At 36.3% G+C, this 26,303-nt stretch overlaps 1 protein-coding gene across 1 annotated transcript in view; it reads right to left on the reverse strand.

The window, feature by feature from the left end:
- Positions 1-26,303, reverse strand: part of C2CD6 (C2 calcium dependent domain containing 6) — a 122,490-nt gene that overhangs the window by 85,971 nt on the left and 10,216 nt on the right. The window contains exons 2-8 of the mRNA XM_052635993.1: positions 21,696-21,782; positions 21,094-21,145; positions 19,656-19,801; positions 14,886-15,008; positions 6,300-6,344; positions 5,322-5,390; positions 3,351-3,430 (exon numbers count right to left, since the gene is read on the reverse strand). Of these exons, the coding sequence (XP_052491953.1) occupies positions 3,351-3,430; positions 5,322-5,390; positions 6,300-6,344; positions 14,886-15,008; positions 19,656-19,801; positions 21,094-21,145; positions 21,696-21,782 (602 nt within the window). The remainder of the gene's footprint in view (positions 1-3,350; positions 3,431-5,321; positions 5,391-6,299; positions 6,345-14,885; positions 15,009-19,655; positions 19,802-21,093; positions 21,146-21,695; positions 21,783-26,303) is intronic.

Consider the following 26,303-nt stretch of genomic DNA (forward strand, 5'->3'; position numbering starts at 1 on the left):
GGTTATCATTTGGTCCATGTTTCAGTAACCAACACACTGTAAGGAGTTCTATGTAACCCCTCAAGCTGCAAATTAAACATACAATCTCTACTTAGTTAGCCCATGTCAGTAAATTTTTTATATGACCCAACTTAATAGTCCTGCCGCCATTATACCTTACCTTAAATATCCTTACCCCTACACATCCCCTGGATTTTTGTACATATAAATGAGAAAACTCAGGCAGTTCTTTTTAGAGTGTAATGCACTTCCTCATGGGTCACACTTTGAACCTCACCTTTAGGAGCTTGCTGGGACTTGCATCTAGTTATAAGCCTAAAAGTAAAGAGGGGTTGCGAGGGTGACTCTTAAGGAGAATCAACAACATCTTGCATGGCAACTGCCTCAGAAGAGGAGATTACTATTTCCGCAAGCAATACAGAGTTAATCTTCTGAGATGGAGGCAGAAAGCCCACCTTCACTTTGCTAAGGATAGAGATGTCACTGGCAAAGGAGATATATCAGAATTTATGGGCTCAGTGTCCCCAGTTTCATCAAGATTTTCTCCTATTTTCCCATTCTAACTTGAAGATTCTACTTAGTCCCAATCAATATTCTCACTTTAAAAGTTGACACCTTCTAAAGCTGGGAGCTCAATTTGCCTTGTAATTCAGCCAGCTACAAGATGAAATTCTGCCTTTGATTCTTAGTAATCTTAGTATTAGGGCTACAGGAGATCAGGGTCTCCTTCAGAACACACATGGAAGATTTCAGGTCATTTACACAAGGCTTGAGCTGGGAATTTGAATCCTTGAGCAAACTCATTATGTTCACTAGTTTGACAAAAATGTTTGAAAGTATCAAATATATAGTCACTCATATCTTTGCTTATAAATTGTTGATTAAGGATATCCAATGGTGATATTTTTCACATCACTATTGCCAGGTCATGCTGAGGAGTATCAGGGTCTTTTTACCACTAGAAATGGAGTCATTAGAGTCTTTAAATCGAATCAGATTAGAGAGATAACTTCAGAAAACTCAGAACCAATTCAGAAAACTCATCCTTAATCTTCTGTTTCTCTCAAGCCACTCTCAGTATCAAAATCTGTATTAGTGAGAGGTATTCAGAGAAACAAAACGAGTAAGCTGGGGGAAGGCGGTGCGAGGTGCAGAAAGAGAGAGAGAAGTTCAGACTCCAGATCCAGGAAGATCTGATGTTTCCATTCAAGTCCAAAGCCAGAAAAAAGCCAACATTTCAGTCAAAGGCTATTATTCAGAAGGAGGAATTCTCTCCTACATGCGGAAAGGGCAGATTTCTTTGTTCTATTCAGGCTTTCAACTGATTGGATGAAGCCTACCCAATGAGGGCAATCTGCTTTACTCAGTCTACTGATTTAAATGTTAATCTCATTCAAAACTCTCTTACAAAAACATCCAGAATAATGTTTGACCAAATATCTGGGAACCCCATGGCCCAGTCAACCTAACACACAGAATTAACTGCCATACCCATCTAGCCATTGCCTTCATTCAGACTGTCAGTGCCTCTCATGTAGACTACTGCAACAGCTTCCTCCAGTCCTTGATCTCCAATACTAAACTAATTCTGTCTATATTCAATCCTATTGACTCCCTCACTTAAAATTCTTCAACGGCTCTACATCTGAAGTATTTCCAAATTTTCCCAATAAAGAACTCCTGTGGGTAGACAGCGAAGGTATCTGGAAGTGTAGTTTAATGCAATCAGACACAAACCACATCATTTCCTGGAATCGTTTTGCTATCTTGAAAATTTATGTGATGTTTAAATTCTACTATATAATATGTAGATGTTAATTTTAAGATAACATTTTCCCTTTCAAAATCTTTGAGCAAAGTAATACTCCAGAAAGATGCACCATATTTTCCAGTGCCTTTCTGTTCCCTGCCACATATGGGAGGACTCAAAACAGTAAAATTTACTCACGTTTGAGAAGTATAAACTTACAATGATGATGACAGTGATGATAAAACATTTATTACTTCAGTAAGTAGTTAACAACTGAGAATTTTGTTATTTGCTACCATGTTCCAAGTGCTTTATACATAACTTATTTAATATTACAATAACTCACCTGAGTAGTTGTTATTTTTATTCCATTCAATAGATGAAGCACAAACAGCTGAAGTAACTTGCTCAAGGTTGCACAGCTAGTACGTGGGAGAGCCCACATGGTCTGGTTCTAGAGCCTGACCTCTTGACTGCTACATCTTGCCCTGACTGCTGCTCCAGCTCATCTTCTACTGCTCCCCTCCTTATTCCTGTGTACTTTGCAACCCACAACTCACCACTCACTGTTCTCCATCATAACCCTTACAAAATCAGCCTGGTGCACCGCTACTCATGTTTCAAGCCTTACATCCAGTGCTTTTTCTTTTGCGGATCCTTTCTTCATACTTTCCTCCTAACTCCCCTAAAAAGTATAGGAAGCTCCCTGGCTGTGTCCCACAGACCTCGTGTGTATCTCTAGGAGGGCTCCACCTCATTCATATTACCATATTTTTTACATGCTACCTTTGCATTAAACCTGGGGTACAGTAAACATTCAACAAGTGTCTACTGAATCAATGGGTGGATATGAAATAAGTCAATAAACATAAGAAAAACATTAAACTTTACCATTTCAACAAATCACCAATATCAAATGAACAAAATTTATTTTTAATGATAATGCTCAGTGTTGACAGGACAATCAGCTCTTCAGAATATAATTTCCTATTCTATACCTAATTTCCTCAATCCCATTTCAAGTATTTTCTATTCCTTATTCTTGCATAGCACCATACATTAAATATCTCTCTCAGGTGCTCATTTTTCTTTGATCTATCTTTACTGCTGAAATTTCAAGACTAATTTACATATTGTATTTTAAGTTACTTTTTGGCCCACTAATGGCATTTTTTGACCATAAGCTTTTTGCTGAAAATTTAGAAGTAACCAACGGAGTGTGTGGAAATGGGCGTAATGCTACCATACTGCAGAACAGAAAATGCAACTATTAGGCACTTTGATCTTAAAAATTCCTCACCTCTTTCTGCAAAAGGAATATTGCACTGGCCAACTTCCTCATTAGGGTTCCACTCCTTTCCCTCCTTTAGTCACAAAGTTGGCAACGCTTCTCTTCTTTTTCTTATCTCCAGACCTCCTCAACTACTCTCTCCAGGGCTACATCCAGAAACTCAAAATATCTTCCACCTGAGGCAAAACAATTCACTGCTTTCTTTACCTTGGAGACTAGCTCATTCTGGACATGTCTTAAGACAATAAAGATGTTCCACCAAATGGATTACATGTTTTAAATGACTGTTAATAAGACTTTAATACTCACGTCACAGGGTCTGTTCTTTCTGGAGGTGGTGCAATATCCATAAACATAGATGGCTTAATAATTTTCTGAAGCGGTTTTAACTGAAGAAAGTAATAAGTACATATTAACACTGTTTAGTCACAATTTCAGTTCATCCTAATATGACTATTTCCTGGACTTATATGATATATATATATATATATATATATAATATTTATATAATGAAATAAGGAAATGAATTAAGAGAAGAAGAAAGAATTAACATTGAGCACTGAGTATACAGTCCATGGAGTTCTCCAGGCCAGAATACTGGAGTGGGTAGCCTTTCCCTTTTCCAAGGGATGTTCCCAATCCAGGGATCAAACCCAGGTCTCCCGCATTGCAGGAGGATTCTTTACCAGCTGAGCCACAAGGGAAGCCCATATATATATAAGGAGGAAATTAATTAAGAGAGAAAGAAAGAATTAACTTTGAGCACTAAGTATCTGCCAAGAATTTTACATCTTCAATATTCTTTAATCCTCTCAATAATTCTATGAGGTAGATAAGTATCTCTATTGTACAGGTAATACTAACGATCAGTAATTTGTTCAAGGGCTACCCAATAGGCATGAGAGCCAGGGTTTGAATGTAACTTCATCTCGCCAGTGCAAGTACTCTTTATACATTACCATGGTAGGTAAGCAGGGGATATGCAACTGAAAAGTTCATAGACATAAAATCAAATAGAACTTTTATTAAACTTCCCACTCTTTTCCTTATAACGCCTTCGTTCCTAGTTTTCAGTAGAATCCACCTAAATAAAATGCAATACCTGCCCAGTTTATTTAAAAAGGATTTATCTCTGGGATTGTTACATGTTATATTCACACAATACCTACCTCAGAAGTTAGTGCTCATGAACTGTGACTGTAACAAAAGGACTAAACAATTAAGGATCCCTATAAGGCCCAATTCACGACAAGAAAATAGGCAGAATGAACAGAAGAAAAATCAAAGGAGAAAAGAAAAAAAGCTCGTGTCTAGCGGCTTTCATCATTACATATTTGTGATCCAAAATGTATTTAAAAAATTATGATATACCATAGGTAAAATTTTAAAATGCATTTTATAGGGATTTCTGAGTTAACCAGCAGTAGACTTATTTAATCAAACTTTATCTACTGACTCTAAATTCCTAATTTAAAAAAACAAGAGTATAAAAAGTAGTAAAAGCTGAAAATTAAAGATTATATGTAAAGTATAGGGGTTCTTTCTTCTATAAAACAGAAGTACTAATGAGACCGGATTTATAATGCCCCAAAGCTGTGACAATACCCAGAGAGATCAATAGTTCTTTCAAATACTTAATGAGAATATATGTTGGTAGATTATTGGGTAGATTTTTCTAGACCAATTCCTTGAAAAGGTCATTACTGACAATAATTTCCACTATAGGAATCCAGCCTAAGGACAAAATGAAAGAAAAGGATAAAGGTTAATGTATAAAAATCTTCACTGCAACTTTGGATATACACAGTAAATTTAAAGAGGTAGGCTTAAGTTAGAAAGATATCTTCGTTGGGCATATTACTTTCTTGATGAATCAAGAAGAGTTGACACTGAAACAATCATGGTGAGAAAGGACTCTATGTGATTAGAGTACAAAATATCTGAATAACATAAATGACTCCATTCTAATGATTTTTAGATATAAAAACACACTCACTTCTTGAATATTTAATTTTGTTTTCAATCACATAAGTATGTTTGTACACAGACACTAACACATAAAAGTTTTAAAATAAAGGCATCCTGAATAGATTGTCATTGTTTAAAAATGTATAAACAAACAATGGTGAAGTTTCATTTTTCTTTAGACTAGAGAAAAATGTCATTCTTTTTAAAAATATTTATTTTAAAGAACATATCAAACTGGAAAGGGAAGAGGCTCAGGAGGATTATATGACTAAAGAGCTGCAATAGAATTATTTTTAAAAGAGGGAAACTAACCTGATGTGAAAATCCATAACCAAAGTTTCCATAGGAGAACATAAATTCCACCTCCACCCTGCAGATAAACTAAACGTGCCAAATTTATTTTATTATTTGATCAGAAAGATATTTGAATGAAGAGTTATAGCAAGTGATATTTTTACTTCACAAATCTTTAAATTAGAAAAAACCAAAGCATGAATCGCTTCATTAAAAAAATTTTTACAGAAGTAATTCCTAGGTAGGAATCTATGGTGTTCTGGAAATATTAAAAAAAAAAACTTAGGGAATATTATATGATTAAGATATGAAAAATATCAATTTAAAATTGCTAACAATTATGCTGAGATACATACATATATATGTATTCATAGCCATGTATATATGTTTTAAGTATTTATTCACACTTTTCCCATCTCCACTTTCATTTTAAGATAAATTTTTTATTCAGAAAAAGTGAGTTCATCTCTCTGAACCTCAGCTTGCTCATATGTGAAATGAAGGAAGGAATCAGAGGTTATGACCTCAAATGTTCTTCATTCTTTCTTTAATGTTCCTTGTCCTCAATTTGGCTTTTGGGAGGAGAAGCCTCTCAGAGTAGATGATCAGTTAATCAAGATAATTTTTAAGTACTTAAAAAGAAATTCAGTAAGAACTGTAAACACCAATTTAGAGACTGCTCAAGGAGGAAAATAATTCTTCTTTAATTCAGCAAGTGAGGATCCTGAGGCTATACAGTCAAAGGAGCAACGAGAGGCATTTTACTCTCTTACCCAATGATTTCTAATTTTTGTGTTCACCATTTAGCAGTAAGATAGCAGCATTTTTTTTAAAGTAGAGATGAAGTTTTTTGAGCAAATATTATACTTTCTCTTTAATATGTTTACATTAACTCAAACAGTGACTGGAAGTGTAATGAAAAAATAAAAACAATATCAGAGCAAAGTTACACGAAATGTGCACACAAGGCTTTGGAATTTTCAGTAAACTTCTTACTGTGTTTTTATTCAACATTTGGAGTTCTCCAGTAAAGCACCCTTTCTAGAAAAAAGAAACAAGAAAATTATTAAATATAGAATTACAGATATAGTCACGGTGTCACTTGTAAATTTCTAAATCATTTCATAAATTTAAAAAAATCAGGTAAGGATTTTTAATGCATATATGATCTAATAGCTAAAATACAAAAATAATGAATGTTTGGAAAAAATAAAACTTCCAGGTTGTACCAGAAATAAATGTTAATATTTACATTTATGTTTTAAAGAAAAATGTCCCTACTACTTCTACTTAGAGGAACCGCCAGGTCTACACTCCTTTTGAGGGGTAAACATGGATCTATATGATAGGCTGACTCATGACAGAACTGAGTGCTTCTCTCATCTCTTGGGGACTGTTGGGATCTTTTTACCCAAGAAAACCTTTGGTATTGAGAGGATAACAGGCAGGAAGGCCAGGAGTCTCCAAACGGAGGAAATAGGCTGCAAGTGTCAGACATTTTTTCTCTCACTCATAAGCGGTAGGATGAAACAAACAAGTGTTACATTTTTTCCCCTTCTCTACACAAATTTAAAAAGAGGTTTCTCATAAAATTCTGTGCTGCCATACTGATACCTGGTTCCACCTGAACTTAACTTTTCTCAAACCTTGAGCTAACCAATGCATTTTTCTTATGGAAATGTTTGTCTTAAGCTACGTTAATGTGCTATGTATTTACCCCAAACTCTGCCTTCAAGTAGGTTCCGCCTAAAGGCTCAGAACCGATTTGACAAACCAGTACCTTACACTCATACATAGTTCATCAGACACTCTGTCTATCAGATCTAGTCCCTTAAATCTATTTCTCATTTGCACTGTATAGTCATAAGGGATTTGATTTAGGTCATACCTGAATGGTCTAGTGGTTTTCTCCATTTTCTTCAATTTTAGTCTGAATATGACAATAAGGAGTTCAAACAATAGTAAAGCTTAATAAAACTAAAAGCTGGTTCTTTGAGAAGATAAAATAGACATAGCCAGATTCATCAAGAAAAAAAGAGAGAAATATCAAATCAACAAAATTAGAAATGAAAAAGGAGAGGTTACAACAGACAAGGCAGAAATACAAAGGATTATAAGAGACTATTGTGAACAAGGTAAGGAGCAGTGGCTGTGCTTTGCTAGAGCAGCCATGAAGAGATACCCCACGTCCAAGGTAAGAGAAAACCAAGTTAAGATGGTAGGCACTGAGAGAGGGCATCAGAGGACAGACAGACTAAAACCACAATCACAGACAAGTAGCCAATCTGATCACATGGACCACAGCCTTGTTTAACTCAATTAAACTAAGCCATGCCTGGTGGGGCCACCGAAGAAGGGCAGGTCATGGTGGAGAGGTCTGACAGAATGTGGTCCACTGGAGAAGGGAATGGCAAACCACTTCAGTATTCTTGCCTTGAGAACCCCATGAACAGTATGAAAAGGCAAAAAGATAGGACACTGAAAGATGAACTCCCCAAGTCGGTAGGTATCCAATATGCTACTGGAGATCAGTGGAGAAATAACTCCAGAAAGAATGAAGTGATGGAGCCAAAGCAAAAACAGCCAGTTGTAGATAGGACTGGTGATAGGAGCAAGGTTCGATGCTGTAAAGAGCAACACTGCATAGGAACCTGGGATGTTTCCAATCAAGGCAAATTGGAAGTGGTCAAACAGGAGATGATAAGAGTGAACATTGCCATTCTAGTAATCAGCGAACTAAGATGGACTGGAATGGGTGAGTTTAACTCAGATGACCATTATATTAACTACTGTGGGCAGGAACCCCTTAGAAGAAATGGAATAGCCATCATAATCAACAAAAGAGTCTGAAATGCAGTACTTGGATGCAATCTCAATAATGACAGCATGATCTCTGTTCATTTCCAAGGCAAACCATTCAATATCACAGTAATCCAAGTCTATGTCCCAACCAGTAATGCTGAAGAAGCTTAAGTTGAACAGTTCTATGAAGACCAACAAGACCTTCTAACCAACTCCCCAAAAAGATATCCTTTTCATTATAGGGGACTGGAATGCAAAAGTAGGAAGTCAAGAAACACCTGGAGTAACAGGCAAATTTGGCTGTGGAGTACAGAATGAAGCAGGGCAAAGAGTAATAGAGTTCTGCCAAGAGACGAACTAGTCATAGCAAACACCCTTTTCCAACAACACAAGAGAAGACTCTACACATGGACATCACCAGATGGTCAACACCGAAATCAGATTGATTATATTCTTTGCAGCCAAATATGAAGAAGCTCTATACAGTCAACAAAAACAAGACCGGGAGCTGACTATGGCTCAGATCATGAACTCCTCATTGCCAAACTCAGCCTTAAATTGAAGAAAGTAGGGAAAACCACTAGACCATTCAGGTATGACCTAAATCAAATCTCTTATGACTATACAGTGGAAGTGAGAAATAGACTTAAGGGACTAGATCTGATGGACAGAGTGCCTGATGAACTATGGGCGGAGGTTCGTGACATTGCACAGGAGACAGGAATCAAGACCATCCCCAAGAAAAAGAAATGCAAAAAAGCAAAATGGCTGTCTGGAGGCCTTACAAATAGCTGTGAAAAGAAGGGAAGTGAAACGCAAAGGAGAAAAGAAAAGATATCAGCATCTGAATGCAGAGTTCCAAAGAATAGCAAAAAGAGATAAGAAAGCCTTCTTCAGTGATCAATGCAAGAGAGGAAAACAATAAAATGGGAAAGACTAGAGATCTCTTCAAGAAAATTAGAGATACGAAGGGAACATTTCATACAAAGATGGGCTCAATAAAGGACAGAAATGGTATGGACCTAACAGAAGCAGAAGATATTAAGAAGAGGTGGCAAGAATACACAGGAGAACTGTACAAAAAAGATCTTCACAATGATCACTCACCTAGAGACAGAAATCCTGGAATGTGAAGTCAGGTAGGCCTTAGGAAGCATCACTATGAACAAAGCTAGTGGAGGTGATGGAATTCCAGTTGAGCTGTTTCAAATCCTGAAAGATGATGCTGTGAAGGTGCTGCACTCAATATGCCAGCAAATTTGGAAAACTCAGCAGTGGCCACAGGACTGGAAAAGGTTAGTTTCCATTCCAATTCCAAAGAAAGGCAATGCCAAAGAATGCTCAAACTACCACACAATTGCACTCATCTCACACTAGTAAAGTAATGCTCAAAATTCTCCAAGCCAGGCTTCAGCAATACATGAACCAGGAACTTCCAGATATTCAAGCTGGTTTTAGAAAAGGCTTAGAGGAACCAGAGATCAAATTGCCAACATCCGCTGGATCATGGAAAAAAGCAAGAGAGTTCCAGAAAAACATCCATTTCTGCTTTATTGACTATACCAAAGCCTTTGACTGTGTGGAACACAAGAAACTGTGGAAAATTCTGAAAGAGATGGGAATACCAGACCACCTGACCTGTCTCTTGAGAAACCTATAGGCATGTCAGGAAGCAACAGTTAGAACTGGACATGGAACAACAGACTGGTTTCAAGTAGGAAAAGGAGTACGTCAAGGTTGTATATTGTCACCCTGCTTATTTAACTTCTATACAGTGTACAGCATTAGAATTGCTGGGCAAAGTTGGCTTAAAGCTCAACATTCAGAAAACAAAGATCATGGCATCCAGTCCCATCACTTCATGGGAAATAGATGGGGAAACAGTGGAAACAGTGTCAGACTTTATTCTTCTGGGCTCCAAAATCACTGCAGATGGTGACTGCAGCCATGAAATTAAAGATGCTTACTCCTTGGAAGAAAAGTTATGACCAACCTAGATAGCATATTCAAAAGCAGAGACATTACTTTGCTGACTAAGGTCCATCTAGTCAAGGCTATGGTTTTTCCAGTGGTCATGTATGGATGTGAGAGTTGGACTGTGAAGAAGGCTGAGTGCCAAAGAATTGATGCTTTTGAACTGTGGTGTTGGAGAAGACTCTTGGGAGTCCCTTGGACTGCACGGAGATCCAACCAGTCCATTCTGAAGGAGATCAGCCCTGGGATTTCTTTGGAAGGAATGATGCTAAAGCTGAAACTCCAGTACCTTGGCCATTTCATGTGAAGAGTTGACTCATTGGAAAAGACCCTGACGCTGGGAGGGATAGGGGGCAGGAAGAGAAGGGGATGACAGAGGGTGAGATGGCTGGATGGCATCACTGACTCGATGGATGTGAGTCTGAGTGAACTCCGGGAGCTGGTGATGGACAGGGAGGCCTGGCGTGCTGCGATTCATGGGGTCGCAAAAAGTCGGACACGACTGAGCGACTGAACTGAACTGAACTGGAAGAAATATCAATAACCTCAGATATGCAGATGACACCACCCTTATGGCAGAAAGTGAAGAGGAACTAAAAAGCTTCTTGATGAAAGTGAAAGAGGAGAGTGAAAAAGTTGGCTTAAAGCTCAACATTCAGAAAACGAAGATCATGGCATCTGGTCCCACCACTTCATGGGAAATAGATGGGGAAACAGTGGAAACGGTGGCTGACTTTATTTTTCTGAGCTCCAAAAACTGCAGATGGTGATTGCAGCCATGAAATTAAAAGACGCTTACTCCTTGGAAAGAAAGTTATGACCAACCTAGATAGCATATTGAAAAGCAGAGACATTACTTTGTCAACAAAGGTCCGTCTAGTCAAAGCTATGGTTTTTCCAGTGGTCATGTATGGATGTAAAAGTTGAACTATAAAGAAAGCTGAGTGCCGAAGAATTGATGTTTGAACTGTGGTGTTGGATAAGACTCTTGAGAGTCCCTTAGACTGCAAGGAGATCCAACCAGTCCATCCTAAAGGAAATCAGTCCTGAATATTCATTGGTAGCACTGATACTGAAGCTGAAACTCCAATACTTTGGCCACTGATGCAAAAAGCTGACTCACTGGAAAAGACCCTGATGCTGGGAACGATTGAAGGTGGGAGAAGGGGACGACAGAGGATGAGATGGCTCGATGGCATCACCGACTCAATGGACATGGGTTTGGGTGGACTCCGGTAGTTGGTGATGGACAGGGAGGCCTGGCGTGTTGCGGTTCATGGGGTGGCAAAGAGTTGGTTGGATATGACTGAGCGACTGAATTCAACTGACTGATTGTGAACAAGTGTATGGCAATAAAATGGATAACCTGGAAGCAATGGACAGATTCTAGAAAAGTTCAATCTTCCAAGAGTGAACCAGAAGAATAGAAATTATGAATAACCCAATTACAAGCACTGAAATTAAAGCTGTGATTAAAAAAAAAAAAATCTCGCAGAAAACAAAAGCCCATAACCTGATGGCTTCTCAGGAGAATTCTATCAAACATTTAGAGAACAGCTCTTGCCTATCCTTCTAAAACTCTTTCAGAAAATTGCAGAGGAAGGAACTCTTCTAAAGTCATTCTACAAGTCCACCATCACCCTGATACCAAAATCAGAGAAAGACAATACAAAAAAAGAAAACTACAGGCCAGTATCACTGATGAACATAGATGCAAAAATCCTCAACAAAATCTTAGCAAATAGAATTCAGCAACACATCAAAAAGCTCATATACCATGATCAAGTTGGGTTTATTCCAGGGATGCAAGGATTCTTCAATATACACGAATCAATCAACTAGATACACCATATTAAAAAATTGAAAGATAAAAACCATATGATAATCTCAATAGAACCAGAAAAAGGCTTTGACACAATTCAGCACCCATTTATGATTAAAACTCTTCAAAAACTGGGCACAGAAGGAATCTACCTCAACACAGTAAAGGCCATATATGATAAGCCTACAGCAAACATTCTCAATGGTGAAAAACTGAAAGCATTCACCTTAAGATCAGGAACAAGACAGGGGTGTCCACTTTCACCACTATTACTCAACATAGTTCCAGAAGTCCTAGCTACAGAAATCAGAGAAGAAAAAGAAATAAAAGTAATCCAGATCAGAAAAGAAGAAGTAAATCTGTCACTGTTTGCAGATGACATGATATTGTACATAGAAAACCCTAAAGATACTATCAGAAAATTACTAGAGCTAATCACTGAATTTAGCAAAGTTGCAAGATACAAAATCAATACACAGAAATCACTTTTATTTTTATATACTAACAATGAAAAATCAGAAAGAGAAATTAAGTAATCAATCCCATTCACCACTGTAACAAAAAGAATTAAATATCTAGGAATAAACTTACTTGAGGAAACGAACTGTACACAGAGAGTTATAAGACACTGAAGAAAGAAATCAAAGATGACATAAACAGAAGGAGAGAACTCCATGTTCCTGGGTAGGAAGAATCAATATTGTGAAAATGACTATACTACCATATGCAATCTACAGATTCAATGCAATCCCTATCAAATTATCAATGACATTTTTCACAGAACTAGAACAGAAAATTTCACAATTCATAGGGAAATACAAAAGACCCTGAATAGCAAAAGCAGTCTTGAGGAAGAACAGAGCTGGAGAAATCAACGTTCCTGACTTCAGATTATACTACAAAGCTACAGTCATCAAGACAGTATGGTACTGGCACAAAAACAGAAATACAGACCAATGGAACAAGAAACAAAGCCCAGAAATAAGCCCATGCACCTATGGGTACCTTATTTTTGACAAAGGAGGCAAGAATATATAATGGGGCAAAGACAGCCTCTTCAATAAGTGGTGCTGGGAAAACTGGACTGCTACATGTAAAAGAATGAAACTAGAACACTTCCTAACACCATGTACAAAGATAAACTCAAAATGGATTAAAGATCTAAATGTAAGACTAGAAACTATAAAACTCTTAGAGGAAAACATAGGCAGAACACTCGATGACATAAATCAAAGCAAGATCCTCTATGACCCATCTCCTAGAGTAATGGAAATAAAAACAAAAGTAAACAAGTGGGACCTGATTAAATTTAAAAGCTTTTACACAGCAAAGGAAACTATAAGCAAGCTGAAAAAACAACCCTCAGAATGGGAGAAAATAATAGCAAATGAAACAACTGACAAAAGATTAATTTCCAAAATATATAAGCAGCTCATACAACTCAATACCAGAAAAACAAACAACCCAACCAAAAAGTGGGAAAAAGATCTAAGCAGACATTTTCCAAAGACATACAGATGGCTAACAAACACATGAAAAGATGCTCAACATTGCTCATTATTAGAGAAATGCAAATCAAAACTACAGTGAGATATCACCTCACACTGGTCAGAATGGCCATCACAATAAAGTCTACAAACCATAAATGCCGGAGAAGGTGTGGAGAAAAGGGAACACTCTTGCACTGTTGGTGGGAATATAAATTTATACAGCCACTATGGAAGATGGTATGGAGACTCCTTAAAAAAAAAAACAACTAGGAATAAAACAACCATATGACCCAGCAATCTCATTCCTATGCATATACCCTGAGGAAACCAACATTGAAAAAGACACATGTATCCCACTGTTCACTGCAGCACTATTTACAATGGCTAGAACATGGAAGCAACCTAGATGTCCATCGACAGATGAATGGATAAAGAAGTTGCGGTACATATACATAATGGAATATTAAAAAGGAATCAGTTCCTAATGAGGTGGATGAACCTAGAACCTATTATACAGAGTGAAGTAAGTCAGAAAGAGAAAAATAAGTGTTGTATTCTAATGCATATATATGGAATCTAGAAAAATGGGACTGAAGAATTTACTTACAGAAGAGCAATGGAGAAACAGACATAGAGAATAGACTTACGGGGAGGGGAGGAGAGGGTGAGATGTATGAAAAGAGTAACATGGAAACTTACATTACCATATGTAAAATAGATAGCCACAGGAATTTGCTGTATGGCTCAGGAAACTCAAACAGGGGCTCTGTATCAACCTAGAGGGATGGGATGGGCAGGGAGATGGGAGGGAGTTTCAAAAGGAAGAGGCTGTATGTATACCTATGGCTGATTCATGTTGAGGTTTGACAGAAAACAAACAAATTCTGTAAAGTAATTATCCTTCAATAAAAAATAAATAAATTAGGGAAAAAAAGAACTGAACTGAAACTGGAACTGACAAGAGAGTTTGTGGTCTGAGTCTTGTTTTGAAACATTTCAGAAAACAAAATAAAACAAACAAAAAGCATACTTAGTCTTTTAGGTTGTATCATTACCCTTCAGGGCTTCTCTGGTGGCTCAGATGGTAAAGAATTTGCCTGCAATGCCTGAGACCCAGGTGTGAGCCCTGGGTGGGGAAGATCCCCTGGAGAAAGAAATGGCTACCCATTCCAGTATTTTTGCCTGGAGAATCCCCAAGGACATAAGAGACTGGCAGGCTACAGTCCATGGGGTCACAAAGAGTCGGACACAACTGAACAACTTTCACTTACTTATTGCCCTCCAGGAAATAAAATTAAAAAAACATTATGCTGTTACAAACTAACCTTTTTTTTTTTTGAGCCAGAGGGAAATATTGTTTACTACACACGTGAATTTACTAAGCATATCAGACAGATAATAAGCAAAAGAAGTCCATTAAGTACAGATAAATCTTGAAAACAAACACCAACTGGACAATGTGATACCAAGGTGGAAAAATGATTTGATACATACCTGAATTACTTCATAAAGATGTACCTGAACACTCCCTAACAAGAGAAGATATTTTTTTGTACTGTCATGTTGCATTAGTTCTAAGCGAATATTATTCTTCTCATCATCTTGACGTCTGGGAACCTTAACACAAAATACATATGAAAAGAAAAAATAAATTTTCAGTCTGAATTTCACACATAATTTCTGCATAAAAACACCCATAAAATATAATTTTTGAAGCATCCATTTTTTGAAACACCCATTTCAGGTACCACGGACAGAGGAGACTGACGACTTACAGACCCATGCGGCTGCAAAGAGTCAGACACGACTGAGTGACTGATCATACGTGTTGTTAACGACAGTCACCATCCTACTCATTAGATCCCAAGGACTTACTCATCTTATAACTGGAAGTTTGCACCTTTTGATTACCTTCATTCCTGTTGCTCATCCCCAAACCCCACCTCTAGCAACCACCAATCAGTTCTCTATGAGTTCATTTCCCTTTTTTTCTTCTGGCTGTGCTACATGGCTTGTAAGATCTTAGTTCCTTGATCAGAGATTGAATCCACACCCTGGGCAGTGAAAGTACAGGATTCTAACCACTGGACCATCATGGAATTTCTTCATTTTTTGGATTGCACATATAAATGATCACACAGCGTTTGTCTTTCCCTGACTTATTTTACTTAGCATGATGCCCTCAAAATCCATCCATGTTGCTGCAAACAGCAGGGCATATTTGTTTATTTACTTTGGCTGGGTCTTCACTGCTGCACGAGCGCATTCTCTAGTTGAGGAGAGCATGGGTTACTCTCCAGTTGTAGTGTGAGGGCTTCTTGCTGCGGTGGCTTCTCCTGCAGAGCATGGGCTCTAGGTGTGTGGGCTCCAACGTTTGTGGCACATGGGTTCAGTTGCTACGTGAGCATGTAGGATCTTCTCAGACCAGGGATCAAACCCATGGTTGATCCTGCACTGGCAGGTGTATTTTTGACCAGTGGACCACCAGGAAGTCTCAGATGTGTAATATATAAAGTACAATATACAATATACAATGTACAATATAGTGATTCATAATTTTTAAGGGTTGTACTCCATTTGTAGTTCTATAAAATATCTGCTATCTTCTCCTGTGTACAATATATCCATGTAGCTTACTTTATACCTAATAGTTGGTACCTCTTAATTCTCTATCCCTGTTTTGCTCCTCCTCCTTCCATCTCCCCACAGGTAACCATTATTTTTGTCTTCTCTGTATCTGTAAATCTTCTTTTTTCTTATATTCACTAATCTGTTGTATATTTTAGATGCCACATATAAGTGATATCATACAGTATTTGTCTCTCCTTCTGACATATTTCACTGGGCATAATGCCCTCCAAGTCCATCCATGTTGCTGCAAATGGTAAAATTTCATTTTTTTTATGGCTGAGTAGTATTCTGTTGTGTATATATATATGCATTATATTTTCTTTTTCCATTTATCTTTTGATGGACACTTAGGTTGCGTCCATATCTTGGCACTATAAATAATGCTACTATGAACACTGACATCATATAGATACAATCTATTGACTGCTTATTGTGGAAGAAAAATATCAGCTGTCAGGAGCCTCGTCCCACAGTTTTCACATTTCTTTTCCCATTAGTCCTCCAATATATTTCATACTTTTTTGTTAAACTAACACTTAGTATTTATAATATGTACATGTAACTATTGGTAGGATTTAATAATACACTTACAATGATTATGTTTCTAGTCCTGTAAAATTTTTTTAATTTTCCTGGAATTAATGTCTTGCTTTTTGTTCACATTTCTTTTTTTGCTTGTCCAATTTTCTATGTTAATATTACTAGATAATTCCAAAACTTTCCATTAGAGTTCCACTAAAACTCTCCTCTTATTATGATCAAACTAATATCTCCTATTAAACATAGGAAGAATATTTTGATTATCTAATGAAAATAAGCACTCTATTAATTTATATTTTTCCAGTATTACTTGCAAGTTTTATTTAAATGAACATATATCTACAAAATTCCTAAAAATTTGGCAATAAAGCATAGGAAAATTATTTGCAAAGTAAAAGAAATAGTATGGATTCCATCTAGGAAAATAATGCTTTTTTAAACACGTTTAAAGAAATATTTTCAATACTCAACACTTAAGCAAAATGAAGTTTGAAATATATATATATACACACATATGTATACACACACACACACACATATATACATATATATGACATAGAGAAAATGTTTTAGGATTTCACTAAAATTCAACAGATGTAATAAAACTATCAGAAAACAATTGGACTAATCAAGGAATCCTGCAGCTAAATGAAATAGTATCTTTCATTTTAAAGACAGCTCTGAGATACATTTGGATTCTAGAAAGCTTAACTGTAAAAAGAAGTAAACTCAGCAGAGCAAGCCCTGGTGTGAGAGACAGTTTAATGAAGCCAGTTGAAGCCAGACTGACTGCATTCTCAGCTCCACCAATTACTAGTTCGATAACCTTAAGAAATTTCTTTAAACCTTACAGAACCTATTTCTTCATCTGCAAAACAAAGATGATAATAAGACTATATACATAAGAGTATAGCAAGGGGTTGTTATAAAGACTAAATAAGCTAATCCGTGCAAAAGGAATGAGAGAGAGTCTACATAAGAAGAAAGCAGACAGGTAAAGAAAAAGGAGATTAAAAAAAAAGGTGTGCTTATCGCCTGAACATTTGGGTCCTCTCAAAAGTCATGTTGTAGCCTAAATCTCCAGTGCAATGGTATTTGTTCATGGGATGTCCAGGAGGTAACTAGGTCATGAGAATTGGAGCCTTCTGAATTCTGATAGTGTCCTTCTAAGGAGCCAGACCTCCTGGAATGTGAAGTCAAGTGGGCCTTAGAAAGCATCACTATGAACAAAGCTAGTGGAGGTGGTAGAATCCCAGTTGAATTATTTCAAATCCTAAAAGATGATGCTGTGAAACTGCTGCACTCAATATGCCAGCAAAATTGGAAAACTCAGCAGTGGCCACAGGACTGGAAAAGGTCAGTTTCCATTCCAATTCCAAAGAAAGGCAATGCCAAAGAATGCTCAAACTACCACACAATTGCACTCATCTCACACGCTAGTAAAGTAATGCTCAAAATTCTCCAAGCCAGGCTTCAGCAATATGTGAACCATGAACTTCCTGATGTTCAAGCTGGTTTTAGAAAAGGCAGAGGAACCAGAGATCAAATTGCCAACATCTGCTGGATCATGGAAAAAAGCAAGAGAGTTCTAGAAAAACATCTATTTCTGCTTTATTGACTATGCCAAAGCCTTTGACTGTGTGGATCACAAGAAACTGTGGAAAATTCTGAAAGAGAAAGGAATACTAGACCACCTGACCTGCCTCTTGAGAAACCTATACACAGGTCAGGAAGCAACAGTTAGAACAGGACATGGAACAACAGACTGGTTCCAAATAGGAAAAGGAGTACATCAAGGCTGTATATTGTCACCCTGCTTATTTAACTTCTATGCAGAGAACATCATGAGAAACTCTGGGCTGGAGGAAGCACAAGCTGGAATCAAGATTGCTGGGAGAAATATCAATAACCTCAGATATGCAGATGACACCACCCTTATGGCAGAAAATGAAAAGGAACTAAAAGGCCTCTTGATGAAAGTGAAGAGGAGATTGAAAAAGTTGGCTTAAAGCTCAACATTCAGAAAACAAAGATCATGGCATCTGGTCCCATCACTTCATGGGAAATAGATGGGGAAACAGTGGAAACAGTGTCAGACTTTATTTTTGGGGGCTCCAAAATCACTGCAGATGGTGATTGCAGCCCTGAAATTAAAAGACACTTACTCCTTGGAAGAAAATTGATGAGCAACCTAGACAGCATATTCAAAAGCAGAGACATTACTTTGCCAACATAGGTCCGTCTAGTCAAGGCTATGGTTTTTCCAGTGGTCATGTATGGATGTGAGAGTTGTACTGTGAAGAAAGCTGAGTGCCGAAGAACTGATGCTTTTGAACTGTGGTGTTGGAGAAGACTCTTGAGAGTCCCTTGGACTGCAAGGAGATCCAACCAGTCCATTCTAAAGAAGATCAGTCCTGGGTGTTCAATGAAGGGACTGATGCTAAAGCTGACACTCCAGTACTTTGGCCACCTCATGCGAAGAGTTGACTCATTGGAAAAGACCCTGATGCTGGGAGGGATTGGGGGCAGGAGGAGAAGGGGATGATAGAGGATGAGATGGCTGGATGGCATCACTGACTCGATGGACATGAGTTTGGGTGAACTCCGGGAGTTGGTGATGGACAGAGAGGCCTGGCATGCTGCAATTCATGGGGTCTCAAAGAGTCGGACACGACTAAGCTACTGAACTGAACTGAAGGAACTTGCTACCTTCCAGAAAAGCAAGAAATAAAGGTCTGTTTTTTAAGCCACCCAGTCTGTGGTAGTTTGCCATTAATGCCCACCCTGACTAAGACAGGTGGAAGAGGGCAGATGGGAGGGAAAGAGTGAGATAGAGAAGAATGCATGCATGTGTGATAAACACTGAGAATCACCAACAACAAGCTCTCAGAGAACACCACAATTATACATTTTACAGTAAGCTGCAAAAACATCAATATAGCCCATAATATAGAAATAAATACTGTAAAATATCAAATAAAAGAACACTGCTTTTGTATTTTTCCTATCCTCTGAGGAAAAAACATATTAGTGTAGAATATTTCAAATTATAAAAAATACATTACTTTTTCTAGAAGAGAAATTTAACGTTACCTGTACAGAAAAATACTTCACTTCATCAAATGTAATCATAAAGTCCTTTTCAGTGTTTTGGGATAGCAAGCTACAAGTTTTTGTACATTTCACCACATTGTTAATAGAGATGCGAATGAACAAATTACTGTAATGCTGGGAAATGACTGAAAACACATATTTAGGAAGCAAATTTTGTTGTAATTGACAGTAACACATTATTAAAATTAACCAATTAAACAATTCAGGCCAAAACCTAAGACTCAATCAAATAAAGAAAGAAGGAAAGCATTTTAAAATAGTATTTTTCCCCATTGGTGGTAGGCACAATCAGGAAAAGATGGTTGATTCTTCACTAGATTACTTCTCATATTTTTATCCTCACATTTTCATTATAATTATTTTGAAAATGTTCCTATATATTATTTTTAAGGTAACCAAATATTCACAACACATACTTGAAAACTTTTTCTAATAATTATGTGGAAATTCAAAAAATATAATAATTCAGAATAATCTATTCTTAATTTTAGGACAACAAAATTTAAAGCAGCACTCTATCTTGTAATTCACTTCACTATCTACTTCACATATACTATACTGGTCAGTATTTTTATCTTTCATAGCACTCCATGAATTAAAACAATTTTGTTTCTATGTTTTATCTTTAAAACTCTGCTTATATAGAATTCTCTTCAATAATTCACTTTACATAAAAAAGAACCATCAAGCCTTCATAATGAGGCTGGTTTTATGCCACAATAAATCAAATGATAAGCATTCAACTTACTTAAAGTCACAGAGAAAAATAAATTCTTTAAACAATGTTTAAGAGACACAGAAATAAATTAGTACTATCATCCAAGAAGATAAATATTTTTTCTTAAACTTACACGATGATTGAGGTGCATTACAGATAGTTAAAAATCTTTTGTCACTCCTTGCCTCAAAAAGTGAACTTAATATTCTCCTCTGCTCCTGAATCTGGCCTAGTCCTGTGACAATTTTAACATGCAATGGACACGACCATGGCTGAGATGAGGACAAGGTGAGAGAGGCACCACCCAGGGTACAAAGTTAAGTGGACACCAGAAACTTCAGTAATCAAGATAGAATTTTAATATTTTAAAATAAAAATTAATGATGAAAGACATGACCCTGGGACTACATGGAAAGAAAGGTCCAGCCTCTCAGCTAAGTCCAGTCTTTCAGGCATTCTCATTAAGGCACCAGACACTTAAATGAGTTCTTTTGGACATACCAGCCCTTTTGAACTACAGCCCCAGCTGTGAAAATGTGAAGCAGAAGAACCGCTTAGTGAATGCACAGAGAATGATTGGTAGTAAAATGGTAAATGTTTCAAGCTACTGAGTCTTTGAGTGTTTTGTAAGGCAGCAGTATATAACTGAAACAGTGACATATGATCATAGTATGATCGTTAAATCAAAAGAAAGGATACTCTTAGGCGTAAAATGTTTGCAGTTTCTTACATGAATGGCCAGGCAGCCGACCTATAACAATCAAAATAAAAACACAGAGAATGTCTTTTTTAAAAAAAAGTTAATTTTTCTTTCATTTTACTGTCACCAAACTATATTTTTTAAAGTTTCAATTTGTTAATTTTTTTCATTAGAAATTTTTTATTAGCAATATCTAGTCACAAATATAAAGCAGAAATACAGAAGAAAAATAGGCAAGATTTGTTCAAAGTAAACCTAAAATAAACAAGAATACAAAGCCAAAATGGTTCATTTATTAACTTCAATACAGCTGTCACTCTCTGAATCATTTTCATTTTACATTAGGTGAGGACTGATAAAACATAACATCTTGGGAATCCCTAGTACAGATAACAGTTTTTCTGCCAATCAGAATGTTTTCTATAATTTCAATGATTATTAGAATGCTTATCTGACTCATAAAAATGAAAAATTCATGAATATGGTTATCAGAGACAGCCATTTTCTATTCATGCTTTTTGATACCATGTAATAAACATTAAATTGTCTTCATATGAAATAAATAATTTATATGGGTTTATTGAGACTTAGTCATACATACCACATCCCCAAATGGCACCAAACTTGGTGCCTCATGTGTTACTTCTGGTTCTTTATTTTCAGACCCTTTAAGAGTTTTTCTCAGCATCTACAATGTAAATAAGTTGAGACTTTAGAAGGCAAAGAAGAATATAATTAGATAAAATATCACTTCAATTCAACAAGTATTTTATGAGTGTCTAGTATCAGATACTATATATTTTAGTATTATATATTTTATGACTTGAAAACTCATCTCTACCCCAAGTTTATTGTTAAGTTAGCAGAGAAACAAAATGTGTTGTGAGATAGGAGAGAAGTACATAACAGCATGAACAGTGAGTTCTCCTTGATAACAAAAAATGATCATCTCAATCTAATGTGGACTAGATCCTGTATCTCACAAACAACAGTAATCCTGGTGCAAATTATTTCAATATTCCTTCAGTTATCAGCCACTGCAGGGACTGCAATTACATCCTTTGGAATAGTAGGTACCCTGGAAAGGACTAATAAATAGATGGCTTTTGGTTTTTGGTTGTGTGATTTCATCCAGAATAACTCAATCAATTGATATCTGTGGGTTGATATTTAATTTTGTTTTTAAAAGCTCTAGTCACTACACATAATGGTTAGCATTTAAAAATTACAAGACATTTTAATGTAGATTTTTAAAGTAAAGAGCAAGGGATGGGAAGGGGAAAGCGAGGAAAGGTGAGGGGAATAGTGAACAAATGGTCTATTAAAAGTCTAGCCTGAAAAAAGGAGAATTATATTTATTCTCAACCATTGCTGAACTTGAATCAACATGGTCTTATCTATAAGGAAAAATTTCCCAAAAGATTTGTTGTTATGTGTCTTTTAAGAATCACTTGTTTAATTCTTATAATATGCATAAATCCTTAGTCATGTTGAAATTTTTGTTTTAAAGGACAGAACAAATACTTGAGGTGTACTGAAAACATTTTTTAAATATTTATCTTGGATCATTTTGTTATTGTTGCATCTGTCTGGTTTAATGTGCTTTTTATATATGATTAATTCATAGGTTAAGCTAACTGAATGACAATTACTGTATTGTTACAAAAATATCAATCTGTGTACAGTCTATGTGTATTTAATATGGAACACCATACTTTCTGTTTTAATGATCTTATGGAAGTCTACTTTGAAAGTGCATCTTAATAACTACAAAATAATTAGGAAAAACTTCTTTAGAATACTAATACTCAATTTAGCCTTAACAATTTGGCATTTTACTTAACAATCCCTCATTTTATCTTTTTTACTTTTCCTTCCTCATATGAGCAGAGCTCTCTTCAATGGCAGCAGCATGAGCAAAACAACTCTTTGCCAAAATTCTATTTAGAACCTTGAACAAAACTTCTAAAGACTAGTCTCATAAAGCCTCTGACACCACATAGAATTTCTCCTGAACCTGCAGAGAATTTTAATTCCAATTAATTCCACTTGCCTTTTATCTCTGCTGCCTTTGGCCCCACCTTGAACAGAAGTCCCTCCCTGGCACTTCTATTTAAAAGCCTCTACATTCACTTACATTGCTCTGCACTTTGTTTCCAATGGCCTTTCTGGACCATTCTCCCTCATTCCACAGTTTTCTTTGAAGACCCACCAGCCTACAGGTTTACCTTCTCCTAGCATTCTCCCCCTCCTAGCGCGAATGGCAACCTCACTATCCTTACATCAATTAGCATTCACTAGTGTACTGGCAGGATTATATGCCTGGCATTGTGCTGATTTCAGCTTGTAATGTTCCTGCCCTTGAGAAGTTCAGGCCAGTGTTGAAGACAAGTAAAAAAACAATGACAGTTTCACTATAAGAAAAACAAATGCTGAGAAGAGGGAGTTTATCTTTACTCATTCTCTGCACATATCTTATACATGGAAAAACAATAATTTATTCAATTGGTCAGATACTGTCATTCATTGTATAAGCTACAGGTACATGGAATTCTTTAAAACAGTTTGGGTATTGCGTTTGCTAGTTAAGTAGGTCAATCAATTACATTACCTTGAGTAGTAGAATATTTAGTTTACTTTGCAAATAGATAAACATTGATCACAAGAAATTTCATGGCAAAGCCCTTTTAAAAAGTTGGTAAACATAAAGATGCATCATACACTTTGGTTTTACAAAAAGAAATGTTTCAACTTCTAAACTTTTCTTCAATGGCTGTCAGTAGTACACAAACTAGCAAATATTTTAAAATATATACTTCTTAATCTGTCCTTTCAGAGTAGGGTGGTGACATTTTAATGAGTATGAAAATAACTATCTTTTTGAAATAAACTCATGTTAAGATGAGAACATTTTAAAAACTACTGGAAATATTTCCTTCTAATGTTACTTTATGTGTATGCAAATGTGTTATGAGCACCCTAGAAGCTTACAGTATCACATTTTAAAAATTTAGAAACCCTTTTGTTTAAGAAATTCACAAATGGAGAGTTTCAGCAGGTTGTGTGCTGTGTGCTGTGTGCTGTGTGCTGTGCTTAGTCACTCAGTTGTGTCTGGCTCTTTGCAACCCCATGGACTCCTCTGTTCATGAGAAGTCTCCAGATCTTTACCAGCTGAGCTACCAGGGAAGCCCAGCAGCAGCTTGAGACCATTTTTCCTTTTAAATGTAAAAAAATGAAAGCCCTCCCCAGAGTTTACCAGAACTAATTAATCAGAGAAGTAACATTTTATGCAAAACATGTGAGCTAAAAACTTGAATAACATGCCAGAAATGAAAAATGAGTACTGTGATTTAACAGGCTCAAGAAAAAACCATTGCTTCCAATTGGAATTTAGAATATTTAAAGGTATCTTTTCTAAATATAACAGCATTAGAAACCAAATACTGAAATAAATTTGCCTCAAACCAGACCTTCAAACCACTACATCACTAAGTATTAAATCATGTTTTTCAAAAATAGTGATACTTATTGAGTTCTGTACTACTAATAAACAAAATGAATTAAAAATCAGTTTTAGAAATACTGCTTATTTATAATTTTTAATTTTTGTATATTGTAGAATCTATAAAGTGAATTGCATTACATTTTATAAAGTATAAATAAATATTCAAAATATTGGTTAAAGATGTTCACATATTTTTATTGATAATATTGTGCAGTCAAAGAAATTTGGAGAATACTGCTAAGAAGCCACATTTAGATACCTAGGTCTCTCTTTCCAAATCTATCTTTCTGGAGGTTTGAAGCTGCCAGTTCCCACATGTATGCCCACCTCGGCACAGTCTGCTCAGAATGAACAACTGCTCCATCTGATATGCCCATTGCCTTCAATATGATATGGAGGTAAGAATTCCATAATAGTTTTCAACTGTGACTCATCACCAGAATGCCTTGGATGAAGGTAATACTTAGTTCCCTATTTGCTTGTCCCCTTTTCTGAAAGTACTAACGGTCACAACTCTGGAGCTAAAGAGAAGCAAGGGTTATGAATCCAGTACCAAGCCCCATTCAGGATGCCTATAAACCACTGCATAAACACAGGAGGTGACAATTTTTCAAGCGGGTCTGAAGAAGTAAAAAATTAAAGACTAGGGGATGAGGAGCGCAGACAAAATAAATAAGTGTAAAAGCATAAAGAAGTTGTATTATATATATTTATATATATATTTATATTATTATACATAAGTAGGTTATATATACTTTATACATGCATATATAAAAATAAATATACATATCTACATATTTTATATTATATATATCTATATAAATATATGTAATTCATTTCCTCAAATTGAGCTATAGTTTTAGGCAATCAAAATCAAAGTTCCAACATGTCTTCCTGTGGAAACTGATGAGCTTTTCCAAGACAATCTTGAAGAAAAACAGGATGACATACTTAAAAATTAAAGAAATAAAGACATTATTTATTAATGTCTAACAGCATTACCATAAAGTGAAGTGAAGTGAAATTTGCTCAGTCGTGTCCAACTCTTTGCGACCCCATGAACTATACAGTCCATGGAATTCTCCAGGCCAGAATACTGGAGTGGGGGTAGCCTTTCCCTTCTCCAGGAGATCTTCCCAACCCAGGGATCAAACCCAGATCTCTGGCATTGCAGGCGTATTGGTCACCAGCTGAGCCACAAAGGAAGCCCTTGGAGAATGGAATTAGTATTAGCATAACAATAGATAAATGCACCAAATAAACTCATTAGAGAGTCTGGAAACAAACATTTATGCAAACTTCACTTGTGACAAAGACAGAACTAAAGAATAGTGGGGAAAAAAAACACTCTCAAATGAGTAAGTAGAAATTGCCACACAGAAGAAAGAGAGAGAAAGAAGAAAAAGCAGAAAGAGAGAGAGAAAGGAAAGAAGAGAAAAGAATGAAGAACAAAAGGAAAAAAAAGAGAGAAAAAAAGAAGAGAAAACCTGACTCATACCACACATACACACACAGAATCAGGTACAGTGATTTGTAGATCTCAATGTGAAAGGAAAAACGATTAAAAGATAATACAGAAGAAGATTTTCATGACGTTTTCATGATATAAACAATTAGAAGATGATATAGGTAGATTTCTAAAACAGAACACAGAGCAATAACCACAAAAAAAGTTTGGAATATTAAACTACATTAAATTTAATA

The sequence above is a fragment of the Budorcas taxicolor genome, chromosome 2 (genome assembly GCF_023091745.1).
Source record: "Budorcas taxicolor isolate Tak-1 chromosome 2, Takin1.1, whole genome shotgun sequence".
NCBI classification, from domain to species: Eukaryota; Metazoa; Chordata; class Mammalia; order Artiodactyla; family Bovidae; genus Budorcas; species Budorcas taxicolor.